The 24,974-nt window shown below is 37.6% G+C and overlaps 1 protein-coding gene across 13 annotated transcripts in view; it reads right to left on the bottom strand.

The window, feature by feature from the left end:
* The window catches only part of LOC138715195 (phosphatase and actin regulator 2), a 1,243,976-nt gene that overhangs the window by 95,144 nt on the left and 1,123,858 nt on the right, over positions 1–24,974 (bottom strand). For 10 of the 13 annotated variants that reach the window (XM_069847817.1, XM_069847819.1, XM_069847820.1 and 7 more), the window contains one exon: positions 831–1,079. The exons of the other annotated variants lie outside the window; for them this stretch is intronic. In XM_069847817.1, the coding sequence (XP_069703918.1) occupies positions 831–1,079 (249 nt within the window). The remainder of the gene's footprint in view (positions 1–830; positions 1,080–24,974) is intronic. 13 annotated transcript variants of the gene reach the window in all.

The raw sequence follows: 24,974 nt of genomic DNA, 5'->3' as shown, positions 1-24,974 counted from the left end.
GAAAGACATTACGTGTCTTTTTCCATAATTCCACAATTTTACAGTCATGCAAGAAGTAGGTATATACATATGATACTGGTGACTAACTGAAGCCCCACAATTATTCACAGATAAGAAAATTCCCAGGTCTAGTTTAAAATATATGAAAGCACAAAAAGTCGTTTCCCTTGTATATTAAAAAAGTTGGGCATTACATTTAATGTAAAACCGGGAACGCCTGTTACCCCCAAGACATTTTATAAGCAATTTTGATCTAAGACACTGATATTTTGTAAACATTAAAATACATTTCATAGCAAGAAATCAACCACGTCTCGACCACATATGTCTCTGCACAAATGCGTTAATTTTATATAAAAAAAAAACATTTAAAACGGATTTGTTACTTTTATTCTGACTGAAATTTAACTAGATTTCTTAAATTCCCAGTAGCCTATCTATTGAGTGGAAGATGCAAATAAGCTCCGCAGTTAGTTACAAATGTGGAGAAACAATGGATCTATGTTTGATTTTAGGTATAGAAATTTCATGAGCATGTTTCATGGAAATTTACCGATGAGTCACAATTCAACAAGTCTGTACCGCGCAAAATATCCAGTCATTATTTTCAGCGATACAAAATCTATCTTAATGGGTCAGTACGCCCATCAAGTCACGTTCGAACACGGAACCGTTCTTTACATATGGATGGTTCTTGGATCGCTGGTGACGTTTACAGAAGACAACGATACTGGGGGGTGGGAAAGGGAACAAAGACGTCGAAATGACAACACCCACATGAGGAAGATTTGAAAGCCACAGACGGGGTAACATATCTTCTCCCACCTCACCTGAAGCCACTACAACGGCGGCGGCTGCGGCGGCGGCGGCAGCTGCAGCTGCTTTGTTCTTCTTGTGATTGGGCGGCAGGAAGGCCGCCGGTGGCGTAATGGGTGGCGCAGTGTCCCAAGCCGGCACAACATCTGGTTGTGGTGCCTGCTGTCCAGTCGCCGATTCCGTTCCGGGCAGCTCCAGTCTCTGGAGCTGTTTCTCGCTACGACGGCGTCTCCTTGCGGACGGCGTGAACGTCTTCACTGCGGCTAGAAAGCCAACCCCACTCATTGCGTCTGGGCCCTACCTACCACAAGCTTTGGCTCAACAAGTGTAATCGGCGACCCTGCCTAACCAGTTAGGTACTGAGACAATGGCTGTCCGCGCCGACCGAATGAAGCGAGTGGCTGGTCCAGACTGATGCAGCATCCACAGCAATGTGATCAGAGAGAGACGGAGATAACGGGTGGTGGGGAGGAGAGAGTGTGTACGAGAGACAACTCTGCATGGAGAGAGAGAGGACGTTGAGTGAAAGGAAGGAGGGAGGGGTTAAAAGGAGAGTGCGGGGGCGTCGGAGTTACGTGCCAGCCAGCAAGAGCAGGCAAGCAAAAATTTTAAGCCATGGGGATGATGGAAAATGGAGGGGCAGGGGAAGTCCCCGGGCGGGGAACTGGCCCTGACGCTGCCACATGCAGCAACAACGCCACTTGCGATCGTTACCGTGCACATCCCCACCCTTTGCTGCCTCGCGCCCCCTCCGCTACCTTCTCCTACTTCGCTATTGCCAGGATGACGTCACATCGCCCACTAACCATGCGCCATGTTTTCCTCCCCTTTCATTCTACTGCTGGCCCGACCCAAAACAAAAAACCTGCAGAAAACACAAAATTACACCCTAACACAATGGTCCCTCTCAATCTTACTTCTTCTATCTCTATGGCATTAGATGCGATTTATAACGGTGAATCTCTGTTCGATTCCCGATGACAAACCAGTAAAAAGAGGAAGATTGGACGCAACGTACAGTCGCCCTTCCTTGACAAATACTCTCCCATTCATGAGTCCGTGACTTTCGCTGTGTTATGGCAGGGCGTGAAACGCTTCTTCAAGCAGAGACTGATGGCTCCCTCCGTCTGTACAGTGCAGGGAATGAGAGACAGGCTAAATATTGTTTTTCAAGAAGGAGAGGAAGAAAAGAGAGAAGACAAGAAAGGCAGGCGGGCCACCACTAGCGCCGTCGGTGTGCTTGTATCGATTTTCCTAAGGCGTCTTTTCCCTCCAGACAAAGACAGAACACTTTCTCAACTAAGCTACCCTTCACCTTGTGAATATTGGTTCATCTATAACCCAAACCTTATCGCAGTTTGTGTTATTCCTACCCTTCTCACTCATTTCGCTCCTCATCTCTGCAGCCATGCATCTTCTTCTCCGCAAAGACCATTAATAGTGATTATGGTTCAGGTGTCATCTATAGCACTTTCTTTCCTCGAAAAAAATCACAGCAGTAAATAAATAATTCACGAATTCCTACAAACATGTTCGCAGAACTTCGCTGCATCCTACCTTCAAATTTTAGAACAGTTTCCTGTTGTCTTGCCTCATGTAATAAAAACACTCCATTCTCTGCATATAGATCGTTAAAGCAACAAGTGAATGTTTATAATTGGGACAAAAAATCCTAATTTCACAAACACGTAACATAAAATTATCATTAAGTTTTTATAATTTAATAAAAGGATGACAGCAACGGCAAAGGAAGATTTTAATAGAAAAAAGGTACAACTCCTGTGCACCTCAGAAAAATGAACAAAAGAAGAAGCCAATAAAATGCTTTGTTCGAAATGTATGGGATAGAAACACGGACATTATGACAAAGTGGAGAAAAACGTCTAGAAGCATTTGAGATGGCGATATGGAAAAGAATGGAGCTTGTGAAATGGGAGAGAGACTAAGAAAAGAAACTGCGCTAGAAAGAGTGGGTAAAGAAAGAATAATGCTGAAATTGATCAGGAACAGAAAGAGGAATTGGTTGGGTCACTAAGGAGAAACTGCCTACTGAAGGATGCACTGAAAGAAATGGTGAAAGGAAGAAAAGTTCAGGGCAGAAGATATGACAGATAACCTTACGTTATATTGAATCACAGCCTACGTGAAGACTAAGGCGAAGACGAAAATGAAGGTTATCTCTCGGAAAAGTAGGCGTAGCCTATTAGACATATTTCCTTGCCTTGCATAAATCTTCATTGTCCTGAATACTGACCTTGCGCCATGTTGACTACACCATCAGAATTCGTGTTACTTGCGGTTGTATCAGAACTCTCATAAAATGAAGAACTAAGCAGGCCAGGGCCAAGCTTTGAAAGTAGATGGCGACTATGTCAATGTAACAAATGAACAAAATCGGGACTGCTTACATATAGCCTACAAGAATCAGTCTGCAATCGGGACACGCCATAAAAAATAAATCTGGAAGAAATGGTTGAGAATCTATAAGAATTGAAGACCCTATTACGAAATGTACTATGTACAAACCTAAGAAATGTCAGATTGCAACTTATGAAAGAATACGGAGTAGTAGCACTGCTAAAGTAATACGTCGTACCTAAAAAAAAAAAAAAAAAAAAAAAAAATTGCTTGCGTTTAGAGATTGAAGGAAACGTTTTGATTTGAACTAAGCTAGAAAGTTTTAACTGAAATTATTTAACTTAAATTTAACGTATCTAAAAAAAACTGCCTGTATGCTAAACAAGGACATATGCCTCAACTTTTTTATTGGCTATTTTAAGACGCTTTTTTAACTTGGTTATTTAACAACGCTGTATCAGCTATGAGGTCATTTAGCGTCGATGGGATTGGTGATTGCGAGATGGTATTTGGCGAGATGAGGCCGAGGATTTGCCATAGATTACCTGACATTTGCCTTACGGTTGGGGAAAACCTCAGGAAAAACCCAACTAGGTAATCAGTCCAAGCGGGAATCGAACCCGTGCCCGAACGCAATTCCGGATTGGCAGGCAAGCGCCTTAGCCGACAGAGCTACGCCGGTGACCAAAACGCTTTATCAACTGCTATGGTTATCTAGTGTCCGAGTGAAATGAAGGTGATAATGCAAGCGAGGTGAGTCCAGGGTCAGCGCCGAAAGTTACCCAACATTTCCGCTTTATGGGTTGAGGGAAAATTCCAGAAAAAACCTCAACCAAGTAACTTGCCCCAACCAGAATTTGAACCCGGACTGAGTTTCACGGTCAGACGTGCTAACCGTTACTCAACAGCGGTGAACCCCTCTTAATTCAAAGATACCATTTTTGCAGATACGACCTTTTGCTTTAGCACGCCAGAGTAGCCTAAGGCCTATCGAGAGAAGATGGCAAGCTAAGAAACTTATAGTGACAAACTGCTTAATTCTTCCACGTTTAAGGGACAGAAACAGGCCTGAATTATTCAGTTCTTTTTAATTTTATTTTTAATCCTTCAGAAATTATCACGTAGCGATTTTTTGCCATAATTTTCTATACGCTCAACGATAGTTCTAATGCCATTCTGTGGTAGGGCTTATGACTAGACAATTGTTAGAGGAAAGGGTAGTGGGCATTGATTTTCTTCTCTCCCTTTCTCTTTCTCAGACTAGGCCCTAAGTATTATAATGCTTGCCTTAAGCTTATTCATTGTCTAAGTGAGGAACTTCAACTATGCGAGATAATGACACTAACAATGACAACATGGATAATCAGCTGTAACAACATTTATCTTCCGTTTTTTGCAACTACTGAACTGTTAATTTTTTCACTTCTTGTGAGAATTATTCTGAACTAAAACTAGGCACTTACAAATAGCGTAACTCTCTGATCATATCGATAACATGGCGCATGGCCAACGCCTAAGACAAAACAGGACGGACACAAAAGAGACTCATCAAATAGCCTACCAATGTGAGATAACTAAAACGTTATCTCCTTCGGGGGTCGAGCTAGGTTCTTACAGTGATTCATATTGCATGAGCTACAGTAGACGATTAATTAATAACGTGCCAGAAAGATGGATATTACGACGAAGTGAAGAGAAGAGATTAGAGGCATTTGAAATGTGGGTATGGAGAAGAATGGAACATCTGGAATGGACAGAGAAAATAAGAAATTAAGCTATGCTAGGAAAAGTGGGTGAAGAAAGAATAATGCTGAAACTGATTAGGAATATAAAAATAAATTGGCTGGATCACTGACTAAGATGAAATTACCATCTCAAGGATGCACTGGAAGGAATAGTGAACGGGAGAAAAGTTCGGGACAAAAGAAATCAGATGATAGACAGCATTAAGATATACGAATCGTACGAGACGAAGTGGAAGACGAAAAAGAGGGAAGCTTGGAGAACGCTGGGTTTGCAGTGAAAGACCTGAACTTGGAAAGAAAACTATGAAGAAATGATTAAAAAATAATCAAGGCTTGAAAAAAAAAAAAAACCGGCGGACATTTCAAAGAGACTGTAGGCTAATCTTAATTTTGTTTCATTATCAAGTTCAATAATAAGAAGACAGAAAATATAGAATATTCAATAACGTTACATAATAAGTTGAGACCAAGAGAGGGGCAAGAAAAAAGGGAAGGGAAGGAGGACGAGAGGGGCGAGGAGAGAAGAGAGAGGCGAGAGGAGGACAAGAAAGAATCGAGAAGACGACATGAAACGACGAGAGTAGAACGACAAAAGATTGATAGGACAAGAGAATGAGGAGAGGAAGAAAAGGGTGAGATAACAATATGATAGAAAAGAAGGACGAAGACACATGAATTGAGGGCCTTTTATTATTTGCGTGTGTGTACCGGATGTTCCAGAAGTGATGGTCAAAAATTTACGGATGAAAAATGAAAACTAAGAGAAGCAAAAGAGTTCCAGTAAACATGGGTCTGCAAATTAACCGTTTACGAAATGATACCATTTTGTGCTGGTTGCGGCTCGCTGAATACTAAGTACTAATTCTAACAAAAGCAGTGATAATTTTATTTAATTTATCAATCACGCAGAGTAGAATTCATAACTTTGGCTTCAACACTACAGAAATGTGATTAAACATACACAAAGGAACTTTTTTGTTTGAACAACAGAAAAGTTTGTGGATAAACAAGGTACAGTAGAGTATGAGACACGTTAACTGAAGAATTTTACAGCAAACAAGGTACAGTAGAGTATGAGATATGTTAACTGAAGAATTTTACAGCAAACAAGGTACAGTAGAGTATGAGATATGTTAACTGAAGAATTTTACAGCAAACAAGGTACAGTAGAGTATGAGATATGTTAACTGAAGAATTTTACAGCAAACAAGGTACAGTAGAGTATGAGATATGTTAACTGAAGAATTTTACAGCAAACAAGGTACAGTAGAGTATGAGATATGTTAACTGAAGAATTTTACAGCAAACAAGGTACAGTAGAGTATGAGACATTAACTGAATAATTTTACAGCAAACAAGGTACAGTAGAGTATGAGATACGTTAACTGAAGAATTTTACAGCAAACAAGGTACAGTAGAGTATGAGACACGTTAACTGAAGAATTTTACAGCAAACAAGGTACAGTAGAGTATGAGACACGTTAACTGAAGAATTTTACAGTAAACAAGATACAGTAGAGTATGAGACATTAACTGAAGAATTTTACAGAAAACAAGATACAGTGGATATTAGATACGTTAACTGAGAAATTTTACAGCAGGTGTTCAGAATACTGACCATGCACTTGAATGCATGTCTAATCTTCTCCGCAAAGACCCAAGAACGCACTTTAACAATTCTGGGTCATTCTTCATTTTCTGGAAGGCATCTACAATCCGATGCTGCAATTCTTCAGGTGTAGTATGTCTGTTGTGTAAACTAGGCTTTTTGCATAACCTCAAACACAAAAATGCAAAGAATTTAAATTCATTGATCTAGGTACAGGTCCTCCTCTACCCATCTACGTTCACCATATCGTCTGTTCAGATATCCTCTCGCACTTAGAAGGAAATGGGATGAGGCGAGAGCAGCATACATACGAAGTATGCATGTTGCCGCTTTACCGTATCCAGGAGCTCGGATCACTGGCGGCCCCAACCAGCAAAAAATGACATTATCTCGTGAACGGTTAATTTACGGACCCATATTTACCGGAACGTTTTTGCTTCTATTCGTTTCTACTTTTCATCCCTACATTGTTTACCGCTACTTCTGAAACACCCTGTATTAAACTACTGTACTCAGAAGCGAGGAAACGATACGCCCTTAAAGGGGTAATGGTTAAATAAGAGAGACAGAGGACATTAGATGAAATCTACATTTGAAAATAACATCTGTCGGGATCGAACTCTGGTTGCATTGGTAGTGATGCTGGTGACAATGGTGGTGGTAGTAATAATAATAATAATAATAATAATAATAATAATAATAATAATAATAATAGGTGCAACAGCAGTTGTGATATTTTACTCCAGAGCGCAAAACTGCAGTTATTGTAGAAATTCAACGTGAGCGAGAAATGGTCCACAAAGTTCGCTTCAAGCCCTCTATCAGGGACAGCGATCTCCTATTTACAGTAAGTCTAAGACTGGAGTCTGCCAACTTTATTTTCCTCTCTGAGGAGGCCATGATTTGGATTTTATCATCTCCACTTCAGGGTTTGGGCATTTGTCTGTTCCGATTTCACAACACATTATTCCATCTCTTCTTTGGTCTTCCAACGTCTCCTCTTCCTGATGGTCTATATCCGTAGGCTGTCCTGGGCAGTATTTTAGTATCCATTATATTTACATGCTGTATCCAATCACTAAGATAATCTTGATTTTTTAGTTTGTCAAGTAGTGTAGCCTATGTATTTCTAATTCTGATTGTATGTCTTCATTTTTTCAAATAATCCAGTCTTGTGCAACACTTTGTTTTTTTATGTAATTTCTGTGCTCTGCATTCTAGATTGCATTCTTTTTTACCGGCATCCATGTGTCACTCCCATATAGTGAAGTTGTCATAGTGACTGACATAAAATTTAATCCTCGTTTCTTTTCTCGTTTTGTTTTTCAGAGTTCTATGTATGGTGCCACAAAGCACTTTAAATTTCTTTTTCTTTTTCTGTTACTATTCCTATAGTTACATCGCAACCCACATAGGCTAATTGAAAGTTGATACTTGTTCCAGTATTATTCTGCCCTGATAAAGTAAAAGGTCATATCTGCAAAAATTATGTTTTTGGGTTAAAGGAAACGTTTTGAACCATATTACTAAGCCAGAAAGTTGTAACGTAAATTTAACGTACCTATGAAAAGTGCCTGTATGCTAGACGAACACGTACACCTCTTAATTCAAAGACAATTTTTACAGATATGACCTTTTGCTTTAGCGTGGCAGTATAACCCAATACTACTTTTTATATGATTAATGATTTTACACAAAATGATATTTCATTTTTTGTCCTGATATCTTAAAATTGTAATCTTCACTTAGACCTATAGAATTTAAGGGTGCTATTCATAGACATTTCGCTAGCCCGCGCTACCAGCGTGCTAAACTAGCCCGGCTATCGAGTGATTACTTGTACAGAATTCATATCATATCATATCGTTAACATAGGTTTATGAATACGAAAAACGTTAGTTCACTGATCATCCACCGGAAGCCCGCGCTAAGAATGTCTATGAATATGGCCCTTAGAGACGTGACGCATACGCTGTTGTAAATGATCATGAATCATTACTAAATCTTCAGCATATAGTCTAATAAAACACTCATATTTGTTTCCTTTTAAGGGGTTAGGTACAGCTTACAGCAGTATTTTTTTTTGGAAATATTCAACTTTTTTTTTCTCCATTACTGTATCTTGTACAATAATGAAACTTGGTAACTTATGTGTAAAACACTGTCCTGCTATATGAAAAACATATTTTTACAATTAAAAAAATATTTATATATTTTGCAAATCGAGCTTTCAGGTATAACTCCCTGTAAAGTTGATTTGAACAATTTCGAGGGAAAAATTGTTCCGGGGTCGGGTATATTTATTTCAAAATTCAAAATAGTGGCAGTTTACTGTGAAGTGATAAAGCGTTTCCCTCATAACTCATAAACTTGTTAACTTTTTCATGTTCTCTCTCTTTTATTTTATTGCTGAAACTCATGTTTACAATATCATGCTCTTTCAACTAGATTACTTAATAAATAATATTTTTTTTTATTTTGTATTAGAAGAAAATACTGATATTTGACCATTTTTAAAATGAATTTAATTTTTATCAGACAATAGAGGGGGAAAAATGTTTAATATATCCAAAATTTTACTTGCTGTAAGCTGTACCTAATCCCTTAAAATTACATTCCTAATAAAAAAAACTTGTTTCCATTATTGGATAATGTCATTGATGTTATGTTAAAATAAGTGGGTAAGATGCTATACTTTTGTCTCACACCTTCAATTATTAAAATTCTCTTCAGTTCTAGATTTTCGCGTGTTTATTATTTTTACAGCAGACGGACTTCATCACTATTTAAAAATTCATGGCCCTCGTCTAGGTTTGAACCGGCGAACCTAGGATTCAATTTAACCAACAGAATACAGACAAGTTTCTTTGGTCAGAAAACGCCAGCTGACACACTATGGAAGAGTCAATAGTGGTGGTGGTGGTGGTGGTGGTGGTGGTGATGGTGATGGTCGTGGCATGAACTGCAGAGAAAGATCGTGTTAATGGTACTATATTAATTCTGTTCAATCAGCTTTAACTAGTCGCATCAATTTTAAGTACAGAAATCGGAAACTTGAACAGATAGTTCAACAACCTGTGCGGGGGTGCGCTCAGACATGCGCTTCTATGAAATGTATCCGATCACGAGAAATCTCCATTATATACCAAAAATACTGGCCTCAACTACAATGGTGTACATTATTTCGAGCCTTAGTACAGATTCCAGATATTTCTGTGTGTTATGCTCATCGTTTCCCCAATTCCCTCCAATGTTTCATACGTACTTATTTTCGATATGCAACTTAATGTACACTTTCCGTGCTCTCATTCATAAATCTAAGGGAGAGAAATTGTGGATGACTAGACAAACTATGAAAAAGCCACGCCCCCAACACTCGCACATCAATATTTACAAAACCTATCCAATGATCAATATGATTTATCCTTTACCAACTACTTCATCAACAATAAACAAATAAGCTTATTATAGGCCTATACAAATGATTTCCTTAATAATGTGGTTTAAGACTTTACACCATCGATGTCAGACAGGGACTAAACGGAGCGGAGCGCTCCACTAGACTGGTTGCGTGCTCCGGTGTTTCCACAGACATAAGCAAGTTCAAGCTCCGATCTAGCTCCACAACCGGTTTTGGAGCTTACAACTCTGACACTTCTGCTTTACACTGTCCTATAGGCCTATTGTATGTATTTGGGGGAGGTGCTAATCTCCTCGCAAAACTTAGACGGCCTGTGAGTAGTGTGGGCAGGTTATCTTGCCACTAATGTTTATATTTATGCAGATGACAGTGCGTTAATGGCTCTATATTGGATTCCATTTAGAACCGAATCTACTGTAAACAAAAGCCACGTGACATGTCTCACAAAATACAACAGTGATATACCTAGGCCGTTGTAACTATGCACTTAACAGCTGTTATTTGCGCTGGCAACCTTTCCCATAAACAAAATGATGAACGCGCTGCGCGGTAGCCTTCTTAACCAATCCGAAAGTAAAATTTTCATCAGCTGCTGCTGCTACGGGAAACACCGCTGTATTGTTGGTTTTATACATGTTGTGTTACATAGTGCAACTACCACTTGCGCAATTTGTGTGTGTTATAAATAATATCTAACCTGCTGCAAAATGTCGCAAAAAAGACGTTCGGAGAATAGTAACTCACGGAGTGAGAATCCTTTGCTTAAAGACGTAGCATTAAATAGTAAGGCGTAAGAATTGGCGCGAAAGAGTCGTCATTGTAGTAATGTCGCACCTCTCGCTATCAACATTGCGCAAAGTCTTTATGTGCATAGTTACAACGGCTTGGGTATAGTTAGAGATCAAAACTGAAATTTTTAACTCTTCTCATAATTTGTAGTGTTGCTTCGTAGTGGTATTTAGTACAGCAACAGGTGGCGGCGTAGTAATACATTTCTTCCTGGATGTGCAATATCACTAGCGAATGGTACTGTATGTCTACTGCTGTTCGTCCTGGGACTTGAATTGAATTGAAAGAGAGGGAAATGGGAGGAGGAACTTTGAAAAGGTATGGGAAAATGTGTCCTGCAAGGGAGTTCGGGGCTGAAAAAAGCTGAATATGTGAGCTCCAATCCTGTTGGCCACTTGCCTCACTCCGGGTTTCGTTGCTTCACTGAAGGAGCTCTAGAAAATTTTGAAGGGGAAAAAGACGAAAATGGACGTAACTTACTTAGCTACCACACACAGCGAGAGAGGGGAAGGGTTCGAGAAGTTGACTGCAGGATCGGGAAAAGAAACGCCGGAAGGTGCAAGTTCGCAAATTGAAATGTATGCGTACTTTGTCCTTTCGCAGTGCGAATGGAGTCGAGTAAACACGCTCGTGTATCAGGTGTGATGTTCGTCCTATTCCAGCTTGTCTTTATATTACATTCTTTTTTTTTTGTATATTTTTTCCTTACATGTATACTATCTTGTCTTAAGTTGTTGCGTATGGGATGCTGAACATATGGGCTGCGGTATATACCTCATTAATTTTTCAACAACTCAATTGTGAAGAAACCGTTATCAAGATGTTTATCACCACATGTTTATTAATTTTATTAGCACATCCCATAATAAATTTGTACTATGCGATCATATTGGTTCTAATTTTATTACCATTTACTACCTTTTAATTACTAGTCGATACGAAACTTTTTATAGAACAGAATTTTGCACAAATATGCTACATTTCGCATAAATAAAAAACTGATCTAGTTTGCAATGTAATATGTATATTTTACTTTCCGTAAGTTTTAAAACTTTTATATGGATTATTATTGATTTCATTACTATTTGTAATTCAACGTATCAAAGTTTATATTAAAACTCAAATTGACAAAAAGCTGGAGCAAATTTTAATCCTTGAATTGAATCGATTAAGAACTGTGTCAAAGGAGTATTTTATACATAACAAATTTCTGGAAAATAAATAACTAAAAAAAACAGCGACGTAGGCGTGTACCGAATCATTTAATATAATGCGCATGACTTTTAAAGTAGGCCTATCTTCTGGAAACTTATGAGAGGAACTTAATTCATATCATTTTTCTTATAGAGGAATAATTGGACTTTTCTTTAATGGAGAAGGACAAAAAAAAAAACAGTTTCCTCAAAGTTCAGTCATGAACACCCTTAATGAGGAATTGATAGAACCAAAGTTTAAGCTACTCGACTTCTAAAAATCCTACGAACTTTTAATGTAAATGCGCAAAAATGCGACAACTACATTGGACTTCAGAAACGAAGATCGTAATGGAGAAAATGAAATCAGAGATATATTTGAAAAATCTGAATTTAAATGAAAAACTAATGGGCAATATTCAAAAAGGTATTAAGCAATAGATGTTCAGGAATTGATTTCAAGAGTTGGTGCAATTCATGCAAGTTAAGTGAACAATTTCTTCTAACTGAATAATTCCATCGCATACTGTAAAATATGAGCGAGAATTTGGTCGCATGAATCTTGTAAAAACTGGAATTAGAAACCGCCTTTCAGTAAAAAGAGTTAGCACTCTGCTAATAATAAATTCTGAAGGGCCCACTACTAGTAAAGAATTTAAATGTTCATTAAATAACGTATTTTAATGTGGTGTAAATTCAGTAGTAATTGATTGTAAACATACACGTACTTACGTCTAATGATTTACTTACACAAGTTTATCTAGAGTGTGATAAGATGGATTGAAAGTAATGAAATTCCAAGAAACAAATTATATACGTAACTTTTTGTTTCTGCATACTTTATTAATTTTATATTTCTGCACAATTATTTATAATTATTTATAATATTGCAAGCATTTCGCAATTTTTCACAAATATATTTGTGGATTTTTGCGACAAGTATTTATTTTCTAGCTTAAACCCTGTATAGAACAGAGACAAATTCTCTCCGGCACCGGGACTCGAACCCGGGTTTTTACCTCTACGTGCTGACGCTTTATCCACTAAGCCACACCCTTAATGAAGGTAACATACTAGTTTTCCAGTTACATTTCAACAATATACAGTATTGAGTTTTTTATGTTTACTGTCGACATAACGTCAATACAGAAATACATGTCACAAAATTGTCGTAAAATACTTGTCATTAGACAAGTTTCAAAACCATATATAACATTATCTCTAAAGTACCAGAAAAATCCAAAATAAAAATAAAGGTATTTATAATGCAAACAAAAACTACTACGTTATAAATACGCTTCTAATGTGTCTGTTCGCAAATTCGCCCTTTTGAAAGAGAAGTTGATAATACTGTCTACAGCTGTAAGTAGACCTATATGATGCAAAAAATTCTCTCTTTACAAATGTTTATCATGAACATTTTCCCACTTCTCACCTTTCCATTTTTCCTCTGCCCTCATCATTCATCACCATCGCTGTCCTATTTTATTAATGATTCTAACATATTACGGAAGTTTTTTCGCCTTTATTTGTTGGAGGTTCAGAGTTGAGCTGGACAAACATTCTTTGCCACTTTTACAACATACATTAATTTTGTTGACATATTTTACACTATCGTTTCCACCCACACATTTCATTCAAACACGATATATTTACAATGTATCAAAACGCAACTGGTATCTTGTTTCAAGTTCCGCACCGTAGCTGAGTGGTCTAAGGCGTCATGTCTTGGGCTAACGGCATGGAAAGAGAGATGGTTCGAGACCCCATGGCAGAAGTAGTTTTCTCATGAAATTTCGGGTAATGTATGGAACTAGTATCCAACCGCATAGCGGAGAATTTAAAGAACTACAGAGAGTACCGAAATCAGGTTTCTTAAGCCAGCTATAACGGCTGGGGGATCATCGTACTCACAACATGTTATTCTCGTACAGACTGGATGAACCTTCACTTCAGCTGACAAGCAAACGTTCTGATGGGGGCAGATAAAAAAGTTACATTTTTTTCTTCCACCATGTTAATAATGTCAACACAAGTGCTTATACAAATTTTGGCCACTCGACCGCAATTACGAGGCCGTCCAGAAAGTTATCTTTCTTGGGGCCATTTATAGAAAAAAAGCAAAATTGCATGCAAATATTTATTGAAACAGATACAGCAATTGTTGCGCTATTTGTCAACATATCCCCCAAAGAAATTGAGACATTTGTCATCCATGGGATCAATTTCTGTGTCGTAGAGGTCAGCCGCCTCAGATGGGAACCAGCGTTTGACTGCGGCTGCACCTCTCTGTCGATCCCATGATATGAGAAATGTCTCAATTCCGATGGAAAATATGTTGAAAAATAGCTCAACAATTGCTGTGTCCGTTCCAATAAATTTGTCTAATGAAATTGTGTTTTTTTTCTGTTAGCGGCCCCTGGCGAACTTAATTTTTTACGGCCCTCGTAACTGCGGTCGAGTGGCCAAAATTTGTATAAGCACTTCTTTTGACATTATTAGCATGGTGGAAGAAAAAAAAACTTTTTTTATCTGCCCCCATCAGAACGTTTGCTTGTGAGACATGTGGACGTGAGGCCAGAGTTGGCTGGTTGTCCTTGGCCCTTCATGGGTTGTCACAAAATGAATATGATTATGAAGATTATCATCAGTTCATCACTATCATGATTTTGTTCAGAACGCCAAATGAATTGTAATGATTGTAATGAATAATGAAGCCATCGGCGTGGCTCTGTCGGTTAAGGCGCTTGCTCATCGGTCTAAAGTTGCGCTCGGGCGCGGATTCGATCTCCGCTTGGGCCGATTAACTGGTTGGGTTTTGCCGAGGTTTTCCCCTACCGTAAGGTGAATGCCAGGTAATCTATGGCGAATCCTCGGCCTCATCTCGCCAAATACCATCTCGCTATCACCGACGCTAAATAACCTAGTAGTTGATAAAGCGCCGTTACATAACCAACTAAAAAATGCTGAAAACGAGAGGGTCCACCACAGTGGAGTAACGGTTAGCATGTCTGACCTGAAATTAGCGAGCCCTGGTTCAAATCCTGGATAAAGCAAGTTACCTGGTTGAGTTTTCCGGGATTTTCCCTCAACCAGTTACGGACAAATGCTGGTTAAGATTCGGCGTTGGAACCTGGATTCACTCAGGCGCTAGATAACCACAACAATTGACAAGGCATCATAAAATAATCAATTAAAAAAGAGAGTGAAGTTCGAATAATAGATGGAAACAAGAGAAGCCCAACAAAAGCCTCAGGAGCTTCAGCTTTTTACACCACAAATACAGCTCCGCCATCACCGGGATTCGAACCCGTGTACGCAGTCATCGTAATCTAATATTAGCCTATATTATCTAAGATACCAAAACCGACAGATGTTTTACTCTCAGGAATTATACAACTCTTTTATAGTGTGCTATACTGAAAACGAAATTATCCTCTTGAATTCACAAGAAATGGTATAATTGATGCATAATCCTGACTGATAAGTTGAGAAAAACTACAGATAGAAATGTAATTCATAACGTAAAGAACTGAATTCTAGCGAAACATGCTAAACATAAGAAGAAAGTACGTGTTCTCATGACACCAGTTTCTATTATTTTATTAGTTGGATTTTTAACGTCAATAATTACTTATGAAATCTTTTTTAATATTTGTGATTGTGTAAAGAAATATAGAATTAATTAATTAATTAAATTACAGATAGCAGGAAACATCGAAGATCCCAGAAAAAATCTTCCCCACAGCCAGTCTTTCAGTCATAACATTCACAGAACCTTCCTAGAATCGAATTCAGTTTCTTTGGACGAGAAACATCAGCTGACTGAGCTATGACTGGGTCCGATGAGTTCACGCATTTGTTGACTCTGTTCTAAATATAACATACTGCTATTACAGCATCGGTAATGTCTCTCCTAAGTTTTTAAAATGTAATTTCTGTATGTACTACGTCCTACACACGTGACATGAACATGTGATTCATCTCTCTGCAAGCATTTCTCGGAAAACACCTTTGCTAGTAATTACATTTGAGTGGAGTACTCTATGATGATGCTGCATGTTCCAGTAACACATTAATGCTATCAGCATACACAAGTAGCTGGTTTGTTCTATTAGCTACATTCAAACCCTTTCAACTCTGTCAAGTTTCCTAATGACATTCTAGAACAAGGTTTGACATGCAAAAGCATCTTCCTCTTGTTTTGGATAGCTAAGAACTGAGAAATAAAAGACTATGCAGCCACTGAAACGCATCTATACGATACAATCGCCTTGAACACAAAGATTAATCCCTTCTTTAGATATTTCCGAAGCGAGACAATGTGAAAAGTAGAAAAAAGAAATGCGTGCTACTATTCAAACAACAGTGTTAAACTGCAGCATCACAAAAATTTATGTCTATATTTCGTATTATGTATAACGAAGTAAGTAAAACGAGTAAGCTATTCAGTACACTGACGTTAGTAATGGAAAGAACTGCTACTTTAGTCTCAAAGATTTTACTACGATTATGTACAATTGATTGTATTTGATATTTTCTTTATCAATACAATATTTCCACTAGGCGCTGTAAAGACAGAGGTCGGCAGATGTAGTACATTTAGAACTTATAGTACGCAACTTCTCAACCTCCATCCTCTAGTTCACCTGTACCGGCAGAGTTTGTTGACGTGCTTCAATGTACTCACTCGTATAGTTACCAGCGGTGACGTAATAAAGAATGTCCCTTTCGGAGGAATAAGTGAATCGGAAAAGAGAAGAAAATATTTTACTTTCATATGAAATGCGAAGAACAATATCTACTTTTGCGAGGAAGAGGAGAGCATTAGATGTTTGCTGTGCCAAAAAAGTTACTAGCTTGCTAAATATATGCAGCGTGCAGCAGCATCGCGCGCAAAACTATATCATCTATTAAATGCAAGAGTTTTAACTTTTTAAGGTACAAACAAAATTCAATTCACTAACATTTTCTTAAACATGTAGTTCTTTTCTTTTTAATTACAAATTTATGCGCGCGCACACAAACACACGCACCCGCGCGCACGCAAACGCAAAAAAAGCAAAACACACACACACAAAAACACAAAAAACGCACACAAAAAGACAAAAAACACACACAAAAACACAATCAACACACAAAAACACACACAAAAACACAAACAACACACACATACAAACACAAAAAACACACACATACAAACACAAAAAACACACATACAAACACAAAAAATACGCACATAAAACACAAAAAACACACACACAAAATACAAAAAAAAAAAAAACACACATACCTTTCATTTCGAAACTTCTCAGTGCAAGTAACTAGGCCATTATTTAAATTGAATTCAATTTAAACAAAAAACACATCAATGTAGATATTGAAGGGAAAGTCTGAAACCAGGCTTAATTGCATTTTAGATTTCACACCCCCGCCCCAATTTGAAATTTCAAATGGGCAACCCTATATTTTAATACTTAAATATGAAAGAGCAATTGTTTATGCACCTAATTCATTTATTTTACATCTTTTGTTTTATACCGTTGCCTGGTAACTTCGATTGTTGTTACTGTTGATTAGAGTTGAAACAAATAATAATAATAATAATAATAATAATAATAATAACAAAATAATAACAATGATAACAATAACAATGATAACAATAACAATAACAATAATAAAATAAAATAAAATAATAATAATAATATAATAATAAATAATAATAATAATGTAATAATATAATAATAATATAATAATAATAATATAATAATATGATAATAATATTATAATAATATAATAATATAATAATAATAATATAATAATAATATAATAATATAATAATAATAATATAAATAATAATAATATAATAATAATAATAATATAAATAATAATAATATAAATAATAATAATATAAATAATAATAATAATAATAATAATAATAATAATAATAATAATGGAGTAAGCCCATAGATTTTCCTTTAAGGGCCCTTCATTATTATTCTTCCATGTAATATGTATTGATGCTATTTATGTTTGATATGTACGTTTATGCTGGTTGAGTGGAAAAGACGGCCTTATGGCCTCAACTCTGCCAGTACCAGTAAAAATAAATCAAATAAATAAATTAACAAGTAATTTAAGTTGTAGGAAAAATCATCGTAGTATCAATCTTTATCACTAGAATGCATTTTCAACAGTCTCCAAGGTCAAGTTTTGAATCATTAACAGAACGTCAACTGCAGAACAAACAAGATTCAAGTGTTCTCCTATAGTAACTGTGCCACGGGCCAACATGACCTCAAGCCTATAGGTTAGTATTTTTATTTTAGTAGGTTATTTTACGACGCTTTATCAACATCTTAGATTATTTAGCGTCTGAATGAGATGACGGTGATAATGCCGGTGAAATGAATTCAGGTCCAACACTGAAAGTTACCCAGCGTTTGCTCGTATTGGGTTGAGGAAAAACTCTGGAAAAACCTCAACCAGGTAATTTGCCCCGACCGGGAATCGAACCCAGGCCCTCAAGCCTATAGGCTATAAACAACTAACCTTACATCCGTACATCCTAGGGCAGAATACGTCTCTTAATAACTTATGACTAATGAAAGCAATAGTATCGCCACATAATAATTCGCGCATGTACTGGAAGGAAAGAATAAAATTACAACGGACTTGAAAGAAAAAAACAAGACATTATGACCATCAAACTCGTTTGACATCACCACAGTTCGAAATTTATTCGGCTCATTTCACAAATAATTATTTTCTAGTGCTGCAAAGAAGTAGAGGACATGTTGTTGTCACGAAGATGTCTGAATAGAAAGATGTATCCCTATCATCCATCATCTGATGTAATTTTGAAGTGTATGTCACATGCCTAACAACGCATTCAACAGTTCCGTAGCCGGTAAAATTAATGAAAATGTCACTTCAGCTCCTTTGTACTCAACGTGTGCCGCACAGGCTACATCACATCAACGAGACAAAGATACACGTAAAAATAATTGAGCCTGCGTTTCGATACTTGAGTTTTCCATTATACGAAGTTGCAAAGGCCCATTTCTAGATGTTCCAAGAAATACAGTATTTTGAACATAAAAAAGATAACTTTTCTCAAGTCTTATTGTCTGGTTCTCTTATTAGCACTGCGGAACCCCTTTCCATATATCAGTATTTTCGCGGACCTATTCAAAGTCGTCAATGGAATTATGGTTAGATTAGATTTTGGGATTAATATTAAGTAAATATGAGTAGTGAAATTTAGTTATATTTTCCAAAATTGATTCGATATTAGGTTAGTTTAGTCAAAGTGGCTAAGGGTGGGTTACGATGACTCAGCTGGCGATCGGAGAATGCTATGGAATGATGAAATGGTGAAGAAATGATATAGATATCTATATGGGGGAAAAACGGGAGAACTCCGAGAACAACCACAACTACGACCTTGTCCACCACAAGTGTCACTATACAGGATGTTTCCGAGGTGGTGTTACAGGGATGATGGCGAAGGGCACATTTATCAATTTGAGATGAGGAACCATGGTCCGGAAATGACTGAGTCGAAAGTTATAAGCAAAAATAGTTATGTGGAAATGGAAATGTAATTTGGCACCACGTGCCCTTCTTCCCTTAACTTTTGGAACAGTCTTGGAAAAATGATATGGACCGGTTGTCTCCTACGTGGGTACTAGGCCCGATACAATCTGTGAGCTTGTCTACTGTTCCCATTGGGTCTTCCGTATTCGAAAATCAGGTCTGCTTATTCCGCTCTCGTGTGCTCCTCCATTTCACTAGGACTGATCGACTGGACACTGCAACTTTTACACATACACTGTTGTCTATAGACGTGCATATCAGGACCGACCATGTCCGTTGCACTTTACGCTATCTACATTGCTTGAGTGTAGTTTCCTGTCCCTATCCCTCAGACAGCGCATTGAATGGAAAACTGTAAGCAAACAACGCAAACAACGTCAGAAGAATACAGTAAGTGTAAGATGTACAGATAAATACACATAAATAAGGTGTACAGAGGAATAAAATTATTTCATTTCCACACAACTATTTTTGCTTGTAACTTTCGACTCTGTCATTTCCGGACCAGGGTTCCTCATCTCAAATTGATACATGTGCCCTTCGCCATCATCCCTGAAAGTTTGTAACACCACCTCGGAAACACCCTGTATATTTTTCAATGAAAAATCCCAGACTAACCAGAACTCGAAACTGGGCCGCCTGTGTGACAGGCCACTCAGCCACCGCAGGGATCTAATTCGAATGTAAGTTAATATCGAATCCCGGGTTGAAATTTTCATTGCCACGGTCCATTTTCCCTTCCCCTCCAGTGTAAAAAAAATTTAAGTTTCATATCATTCATCTTCTTCATCTCATTCAATAGACATATTCAGGTCAAGACGCATGTCTTCATCTCTTTACGGGAGGGGGCGTCCTCTCCGCAACCGTTCCTGGGTTCCCAGCCTTCCGCAATATTTATTGACATCTTTTCATGTGTTTCAACAATATGTTCCATTTGACAATCAGCTACATTGAGCCTATTCTTAAATTAACCGGTACTCTCTCTCCATCCTACTCTTCGGAGACAGCATTTAGCGTACATTGAATTTTATGTAGGATGAGTCAGGAGGATAATCTACGTTGAGGGGTGATGGTATCGACGATTATAACGGAAAACATTATATACACAAGTCTTATTCCCAATAGTTTCCGAGAAACATCTATTTGAAAATAACAGTTAAGAATCTCCTTTCCTTCCTCGACATAATTGTTCACATTGATGCACAAGCAAATTCCAGCCGGCCAGTGATCCAGTATCTCAATGAAACCTATCCTGGGCATTGGATCGGTCGAGGCGGGTCATTTCTTGGCCACGGAGGTCGCCCGACCATTTGAGAGTTTGGCTAAAGAGCGAAGTCTACAAACGCAAAGTGGGAACATGGGAGCAATTGCTTGCCAGCGTTGTAAATGTTTGTGATCACATTAAGAAATGTCCAAATCAGCTCAAATTAGTAACATGGTATCTAGTTACACTAGCTGCAAAGTTTATTTGGTTGAAGGTGGCATTTTTGAACATGTAAAGAGAGATAAACAATTAAATACAACGTACAGAAAATATCTTAATTTACTATCACCTGAACTATTCCCGTTTTTCATGGTCTCGACTGGCTTTCTCTAAAACCGGTAAGAATAAGATATGTTTTTTTTCCTTTAGAATCGCCCCTATTGTCACTCCCCAATATATGACCCTTTCTTCCCGAGTCATCACATATATATCATCCAAAGTTTTTACACGCGCCTTTTAGGCCATGGACATATTGTGATTGCCTTAGTTTTTTTCTGAATAGATCTGTAATCACATAAGGATTATGATTGTCATGACTGTGATTATATATGAAATAAAATTATTCTTTCACAGGCATTTTGTATGAAATAAAATTATTCTTTCACAGAAAATGCCTGTCCATAGAGCTCAGGTAGTAACACGGTACAGCAGATCCCCTTTATAAACGCTCGCTCCAAACAAGCTACATAGAATGTATAATATTACATTTTGATTCATGTGGTACACAATAGCATTTGCGGTCTGCGTACTATGAACGGTGTAATAATATTACAGTAACCGAAGTGTCCAGTGCTATTTCATATCCTTTACGTGCAATAATAATGAAAGTTCATTACCAAAACACGTGTCGAAATTTCATTACCAGTGCAGAACAGGACCCAACCATATCTCAGTCAGCTGTTTTCCACCAAAGGGAATAGGGTTCAATATCCCGAAGTTATTCTGAGAGGCCTGGTGAACGAAGTATCTGAGCGGCATGTGTACTCCGATTTATATTTTTAATTTTCATTGTTCTATTACCAAGTCGACTGGAATAACTCCATAACTACAAAACGATTAGTGACTAAAACGTTAGACTTATAATCCTGTTGACCCAGGTTCGGTCCCCGGTGCACCCCTGATTTTTAACTTGTGATAGGCAAGCTCGTGGTCCAGATAACACAAGGGGTTTTCTCTTGGGGCTTCGGTTCCTCTGTGGCGTCCGACCAATCTCCATGATCTCATCTCCTCACGGGTGTAGCGCACCCTAGGCAATGTCTCTCTTGGTAAATTGGTCTACAAAACTGACTTCATATGGGGGAATAACGAAGAGTCAAGTACCTGTCGTTACCAAAAAATATTATTCACACTACCGTTATTAGAAGTATATTTTTTATCGGTCAGAATATAGGAGAGGGTAGAAACAAACAAAAAAAAATCAGTAAAAACTAAGTATTTAGTAATTACATAGAAGCAAACTATAGAATAAAATTAAGTTTTAGGTCACTTCTGAAGATAGCGTCATTTTGGCGAGATCGAGATCCATGAAATTTCTGGCAACGTATTATACAGTAAGTAGAGATTTTTTTTAGTATGTTAGGCCCTACTTATCGACGCTGTTATCAAATACTTGGTTACTTAACGACGGTATTTGTGATACTTACTAAGATGGTATTTGGCGAGATAAGGCCAAGGATTTGCCATGTGATTACCTGACATTCGCCTTATGATTCTGGAAAACCCCGGAAAAAACCCAACCGGAAAATCAGCCCCAGCGGGAATCGAACCCATGCCCGAACGCAGCTCCGAATCAGCAGACAAGCTTGTAAATGACTTTCCCAATCAAGGACGAACATATAATTGTTGTAAATCGTGTTAAATTAGACATAAAATTAACAAGCGTCGTGATTTACAAAACGTTGCGACTGAAAAACATATCGAACACCTGAAATTGCTTAGTGTTTCGATTTCGGATCAATCCACTTTTTATTATGACTTGTGTCTGATGCTGATGTGTGTAAATATTCCCTTCCATGAACTTGAGAATAAACATTTTTTAAACACTTCACTTAAAAATATACGTCTAGAAAATTACCGATTCTAATAACATACGTACACAATACTTAACCTCGTGTTATGAAATAACTTTAAATTCTATAGGATCAGCTGTTGGTAAAAATAAAAGGGTTAAACTAAAACTGAATGAGTGTTCTTGAAAAAAAAAAAAAAATCCCATATATTCGAAACTATGTGAAGTTTAATATGAATTAAACAATGAACAAACACAAGATGAAATACAACATTATAATAAATAAAAAATACTTCAAATTCGCACCAATAACTTCGTGTGATATTGAAAGAATATTTTCTTGTTTGAGTGTGACAATCGAAACAGGTTGGTATTTGACAATTTACAAATGTAAAAAAAATTAATGACACTTAAAGTACACAATTTTTATTTAATATGTATCATCACTTTTTAAGAAGAAGGTATGTCGCTTTCGTAAATGTGAGTTATACCCTATTTGTTTTAGTCACCTGGCTATACCGAGCAACGTTTTGATTCAAGCATAGTAGCGCTCTGTACAAGTCCCTGTACTACCCTGAGTTGATGTAGAACATGACTTGTATAACATGCGACGTAGTTAACTTAATACGTTCGGTGTACGAACTTCCATGCCTATTCAAGTGTTCCCGTCTAAGAGCGACACGGCAAAATGTAGTTCTCTTTACCGTCACAGAATTGTCAGTGGTACACAGTGAGGATGACTGATTGACTAATGATGGATTCCGGTAGGGGAAATGGGAATACCCTGGTCATCAAACACAGTTTTTATCTACCATAAATTCAACAAACTGAACGAATTAGCTAATGGTTCGCCATTGGCTCAATCACTGACAATGTTTTGAAGATATTTTTCACGGGAAACTCCCCAATTTCCTGACAAGATTCCCATGAATGTTTATGGCGATAATTCATACTAGACATCGTTCCCACTTATGGAATGCAATTTCATGAACTGTGGGAGTTATTCCAACTTTAAATAGTATGTTTTCGTACATTGTATAGCTTTAAAAATACAAAATATTTCGTCGTCACTCCATGGAAAATGCAATGAAGACTATTCAACAACACAGGTTACTCCAACTTTCCTTTGACATACTCTGATTACGACTACTATAGTCTTCTTCGGGTCTAATAGTTGCATCGTTAGTCGATGGACTTAGAATGACTTCCTCCTAAAATGTACTTTTAGTTATTTTACGACTCTATCAAGTGCGATGATTATCTAGCGTCTGAGTGAGTTGAAGGCGATAATACCAGTGAAATAAGCCCAGGTTCCAGCACCGAAAATTACTCAGCATTTGTTCTTAATGAATTGACGGAAAACCCCGGAAAAAACCCCAACCAGATAGCCTGTGCCAACCAGGATTCAAACCTGGACGGTCAGATGTTCTAACCGTTACTCCACAGCGGTGGACTCCAAAAAAGAAGTAAAGCTAGAGGTCCCTTGGAGCAGATTTGCAGCACGTAAAAGAATCTGTCTCTGATGAAGGGTTCGAGGCAAAAATTTGTCCATGATTTTTTGCCCATGTTGAATTTTGACGCTGAATAATCTCTGTAGCTGAAAATGTCGTTAAATAATATATCATCACACGCTAGTGTCATTATTCTCGCATGTTTATCAAAAACATCTCTTCTTGTAACCTATATGATTGTAAAGTATAACCTGTCCACTCATCACGCAAAAACTCCTATCACCATCATTACGGGTTTGATAATGCTGTGGAATTATGGGTAGTGAGTTTATTTTACGTACACATTATTTTTAGGTTCATGGAAACTGAATTTTTATTTTTATAAACTGGGTATTAGGAACAATGGTTAAATTTAAAATGGTTTATTTAACGACGCTCGCAAATGCAGAGGTTACATCAGCGTCGCCGGTGTGACGGAATTTTATCCCGCAAGAGTTTTTTTACACGCCAGTAAATCTACTGACATGAGCCTGTAGCAATTAAACACACTTAACTGGCATCGACCTGGCCCGGAATCGAACCCGCCACCTCGAGCATAGAAGGACAGCGCTATATCAACTACGCTACCGAGAAAGACGGAACAATGGTAAAAACCACTATTTTTTTACTTGTTTCTTTGACGCTATATCAACTACTTACTAGGTTATTTAACGTCGAGGAG

Source organism: Periplaneta americana, chromosome 15 (genome assembly GCF_040183065.1).
Source record: "Periplaneta americana isolate PAMFEO1 chromosome 15, P.americana_PAMFEO1_priV1, whole genome shotgun sequence".
In the NCBI taxonomy this organism is placed as follows: Eukaryota; Metazoa; Arthropoda; class Insecta; order Blattodea; family Blattidae; genus Periplaneta; species Periplaneta americana.
This window is presented reverse-complemented; position numbering and strand designations above follow the sequence as displayed.